The sequence below is a fragment of the Otolemur garnettii genome, unplaced genomic scaffold (assembly GCF_000181295.1).
Source record: "Otolemur garnettii isolate 467f Iridium unplaced genomic scaffold, OtoGar3 scaffold00096, whole genome shotgun sequence".
In the NCBI taxonomy this organism is placed as follows: Eukaryota; Metazoa; Chordata; class Mammalia; order Primates; family Galagidae; genus Otolemur; species Otolemur garnettii.
Window position 1 is genome coordinate 3,130,214 of NW_003852491.1, and position 5,081 is coordinate 3,135,294.

A 5,081-nucleotide genomic window follows, 5' to 3' on the forward strand; every position below is an offset into this window, starting at 1 on the left:
AAAGAAAGAAAAAGAAATAATTTTCTGACAGAGCAAAAATTTTAACATAGAAAATGTAAAATAATTCTGGATTAATTAATTTTTACTATTTGAAATGAGGAAGACCTTTGTGAGCAAGAAAAAAAATACGTGAAATATACAGAAACAGATAATCTTTACAAAAATGTAAAAGCAATGTAATGGAGAAATGGTAGTCCGTTTAACAAATTATGTTGGTGTAAATGTATGTTGGTAGCCGGACATCCATAGGCAAATAAATGAACTTCAGTGGAAGTCTAACATCTCATATAAAACAAAACTCAAAATAGATCACAGGCTTAAGTATAAATCCTAAAACTACAAAACTTTTTGGAAAAAAAATAGGAGAAAATCTTCACTCTCTAGGTGCAGGCAAAGCAAAATATTTGACCCGAGAAGTATGACTCATAGAAATAAAAATTGATAAATTGAACTCCATCAAAAATTAAAAGTTTTCTCCTTGAAAGACTATGTTAAGAGGATGAAAAGACAAGCTAAAGCCTGGGTGAAAAAATTTACGAAGCACTTATCTGGCAAAGGATCTATTTCTATACTATACAAAGAGCTTTCAGAACTCAAGTAAGAAAAATAATAATAATAAAAATAGAGAACATCCCTTCAGAAATGGGCAAGAGATATAAAGACACATGTAAGAAGATACAAGGATGGCAAATCTGCCCATGAAAATATGTTGAACATCATTTGACATTAGGGAAATGAAAACTAAAACCACAATGAGATATCCCTCACATACCTATCAGAATGGCTAACACTTAAAAAGAAAAAAAAAATGATAACCACAAACTGACAAGAATGTGGAGCAACTGGATCACTCGTGTCACTGTGGGAATGTTCAGCCACTCTGGAAAACAATTTGATAGTTTTAAAAACACCTATACATGCTAAAATAAAGTAAGATTGAATTGTAACCCAATATGGAAAAACATAAAACATAAAATAAATGTCTATGAATCCATACTGTCAAATTCATAAATCCATAAATTGTCAAATAAATAAATAAATAAATGAGGGAGAAGAAACAAATCTCCCAGGCAGAAGGATTCTCAGTAATTTTTGTAGACTCTTCACTCTCCAGAAGGTGGAACATGACTTCCCACTGTTTAAGGATATGGTGCATAGTGACTTCCTTCCAAGGACTATAATATGGAAAGTGTTTAAAAACAAGAGTAGTTTTACCACAGAGAAAACTGATAAACACTACGTCCGGTCAGGTCACTCAAGTCATCGTCAATAGTGATAGCTTGTGTTGATAGCATATACCGTTAATATGATGTGATGAAAATAATGGGTGCATGCAACAATTTGTATCTTCAGAGAATTATGCTGAGTTTGAGAAAAAGCCAATCCCCAAAGGTTTCATATTGGGTGATACCATCTATATAATATTCTTTTTTTTTGAGACAGAGTCTCACTATGTTGCCCTCGGTAGAGTGCCATGGCGTCATAGTTCACAGCAACCTCAAACTCTTGGGCTTAAGTGATTCTCTTGCCTCAGCCTCCCAAGTAGCTGGAACTACAGATGCCTGCCATAATGCCCGGCTATTTATTGTTGTTGTTGCAGCAATTGTCATTGTTGTTTAGCAAGCCGGGCAGGGTTTGAACCCCAGTGTGTGTGGCTGGTACTCTAACCACTTAGCTACGGGCGCAGAGCCTATATAATATTCTTGAAATGACAAAATTATAGAAATTGAGAAAAATTAGTGATTATCAGGTATCAAGGAAGTGGTGAGATGGCAAAGGAGTGGGTGTGTCTGTAAAAGGGCACCATGACCGATAAAGGAAAATGAAAATCTCAGGACTGCTCCCAACTTTTTATGTAAAAGAGAAGGTCAAACCTGGAGACAGAGTCAAGCAGCATCCAGCCCCCCACCTCCGCCCACACCCAGTGAATACCTCTAAGGCGCATCAGCTAGATCCAGCTAGATCCCCAGGGAAAGGTCAAAGACCTCAGACATCTACAAAGACTGCCCAATTTAAAATATACAAGGCATGCTATACAGAATTATATAAGAGAATCATGAAATGAGTCCTTCTTAGGCAAATTAAAAGACTGAAATTGTTAAGTGTAAATGTAGCAATACATACTTTAGAAATGTAAGTTTATCTTACTTAGATCTGCTAATAAAAAAGATAGAGACTGATAACCAAAGATACCCTAACGTCTTGGGTTTTACACTGAAAATAAGTATTTACTAACATTGTACTTGATTGTTAAAAAATACGAAGTATCCTCTGAGCTTTCAAAACTTGTTTTGCTGGTGGAGGGTTTTGCCTCCACGTGGATGGCTGCTGACCGATCAGGGTGGCAGTGGCTGAAGGTTGGAGTGTCTGTGGCATTTTCTTACAATGAGACAACAATGGGGAAGGGTGGGGTAAGTTCCTACCCAAAGGGGACATTGCACAGGTACATGGCACACTGGCTGCAAAGGACAGAACTACATACAACTCGGACTTCTGTCTTACAAAAGCAAACGATGAACCTACTTATACGTGCATGTTCCCTCATTTTAATCTGACATTAAAAAAATTAATTAAAAAAATGATACAACCGTGAAGTTTGCCACATGGGTGAACTCTACTTTTCACAAAAGATTTCTCTGTGGCATATGACGCTGTTTCATAGTATTTTACCCACAGTAGCACTTTCAAGACTGAAGTCTATCCTCTCAAACCCTGCCACTGTCTTATTGACCACACTGAAGTGATACCCTAAATCTAAGGTGATCAGAAGTCCTGCTTTGGGCGGGACAGTCCTGATTTTTAACAATTTGTCCCGCGTCCCACCTTGTTTTTAAAAAGTCCCGATTTTTGGAAAGAATGCACAACAAGCTAGGGAACTCTGGAGAACAGGAAGGGAATATATGTTTTCGGCTGCCATGTGGCTATCTCGCCAGGATATGAGTTTTATATTATTTTTGTTAATTTTATAATGTTAAACTTTAATAATAACAAATAATTGTTGAGAACTGATTATCAAGGACTGCTTATCAAAGTTTGCATTGTTGTTGTCAGGCGTCCCCCCCCCCCCCTCCCCGGCCCCAGTCAATGGTCTTCTGCTTTACCAATGTTAAAATCTGGTCACCTTATCTAAATCCTTTGTGTTCATGGCATCTTCCTCAGGAGTAGATTCCACCTCAGGAAACCTCTTCCTTTGCTCATTCATAAGAAGCAACTCCTTATCCTTTCAAGTTTTGTCAGATTGTAGGAATTCCATCCCATCTTGAGGCTCCACCTCTAATACTAGTTCTCTTCCTAGTTTTACCATGTCTGAAGTTCTTTCCCGTTCTTTTCTTGAACCCCTCAAAGTCATCCGTGAGGGTTAGAATCAACGTCTTCCAAGCTCCTGGTAATGTTGCTATTTTGACCTCTCATGAATCACCAGTGTTCTTAATGGCATCTAGAATGGTGAATGCTTTCTAGAAGGTTTTTTATTTACTTTGCCCAAATCCCTGTGAGGAATAACTATCTAAGATTGTCCTAGCCTTAGAAAATATCTTTCTAAATAATAAGACTTGAACGCCAAAATTATTCTTTGATCCATGGGCTATACAATGAATGTAAAATGGCAGTCATGAAGACAACATTAAAATCCTCTTATAGCTCCATGAGAGTTCTTGGGTGACCCAGTGCTTTATCAAGAAGTAGTAATATTTTGAAAAGAATGTTTCCTTCTGACAAGCAGGTTTTTTTTTTTTTTTTTGAATTTTAAAAATTTAATACAACTGAAATCAGCATGTCTGCTTCATTTCAGCTCCTTCACTGCCAAACCAGGGGGCAGAGACTGCTTCAGTTTCTCGGCCTTCTCTTTGTCTGTGATGACCAAGGTATAAAGGTATCTGCTGCATCGAACTTTAAACTTCACATTATCCTTGTTTTTCTTGATCTTGACAGACTTGGCATCCTTTCGCCTGGCTGTGAGCAGAAAGTCCTTGATTTCCTCAATTTTCCGAGGCATGGCGACGAAGAGTGCGGGTAGGACACAGACCCTCACCGCAAGCTGTAAGAGAAGGAAACTGACAAGCAGGTTTCAACAGTGGGCTTAAAAAATTCAGTAAACTGGCTCGGGGCCTGTGGCTCAAGTGATTAAGGCGCCAGCCACATACACCTAAGGTGGCGGGTTGGAATCTAGCCTGGGCCTGCCAAACAACAATGACAGCTGCAACCAAATAATAGCCAGGCGTTGTGGCGGGTGCCTGTGGTCCCAGCTACTTGGGAGGCTGAGGCAGGAGACTCACTTGAGCCCAGGAGTTGGAGGTTGCTGTGAGCTGTAATGCCACAGCACTCTACCCAGGGGGAACGCTTGAGGCTCTGTCTCAAAAAAAAAAAAAAAGAATATAAAAATTAGCCTAACGTGGTGGTGCACACCTGAAGTACTAGCTACTTGGGAGGGTGAGGCAGGAGCATCACTTGAACTCAGGAATTTAACATAACAGTGAGTTATGATGATGCCATTGCACTCTAGCTGAGGTAGCAGAGCAAGATCTGTCTCAAAAAAAAAAAAAATTGAAAGGACTTTGTGGGCTGAACTGCACAGCTGAGTAAATTTGGAAAGGAGTGGAAAGATAAGCCCAAGGTACCTGATTATCAGTCTCATGTCGAGCTGGAATTTTCACAGGGGACATTTCCTGCCCTCTGTCAAATTCTTTGTTTTGTACCAGCTGCCTGCCAGAGGTCTTGTGGATTTGGACTACGCAGGATGTTTGAAGGGTAGCTTTGCCATTAAAGCCCAGAACTGAGATCTAAAGGGGTGGCCACTGGCCTGGAGAGACAACCAGGACTAACCACTGGGGAAGCAAGTCCAGCAAAGGGCAGTTGTGAAGGAGAAGGTGGCACAAGACCAATCTAACCAGGATCCCAGATGGGATCATGCCCTGCAGCCCGACTCCGTCAGGGCCAGGAGAGTGCACCTTCATTGTAAGAAACGGGGAGGGAGGAAAGAGAGCTGACGCCCGGCTGCACTGGCTCATTAGACAGATAGAAAGATCTGGTATTTACCATCTAGTAACCTGGTTATAGGATGATCCAAAAAACAATCACTGGTC

At 40.0% G+C, this 5,081-nt stretch overlaps 1 protein-coding gene across 1 annotated transcript; it reads right to left on the minus strand.

Annotated features, from left to right (window-relative positions):
- Positions 1-3,722: 3,722 nt before the first annotated feature.
- LOC100947168 (60S ribosomal protein L38) lies at positions 3,723-4,046 on the minus strand. The gene has a single exon (XM_003795745.2). The coding sequence runs from the start codon at positions 3,992-3,994 to the stop codon at positions 3,782-3,784; it is 213 nt and encodes a 70-aa protein (XP_003795793.1). The 5' UTR covers positions 3,995-4,046; the 3' UTR covers positions 3,723-3,781.
- Between the last annotated feature and the right edge of the window lie 1,035 nt (positions 4,047-5,081).

What these genes read in the sequence shown, in the direction of transcription:
- LOC100947168 (XM_003795745.2), bottom strand. Translation starts at nt 3,994, where the DNA reads ATGCCTCGGAAAATTGAGGAAATCAAGGACTTTCTGCTCACAGCCAGG.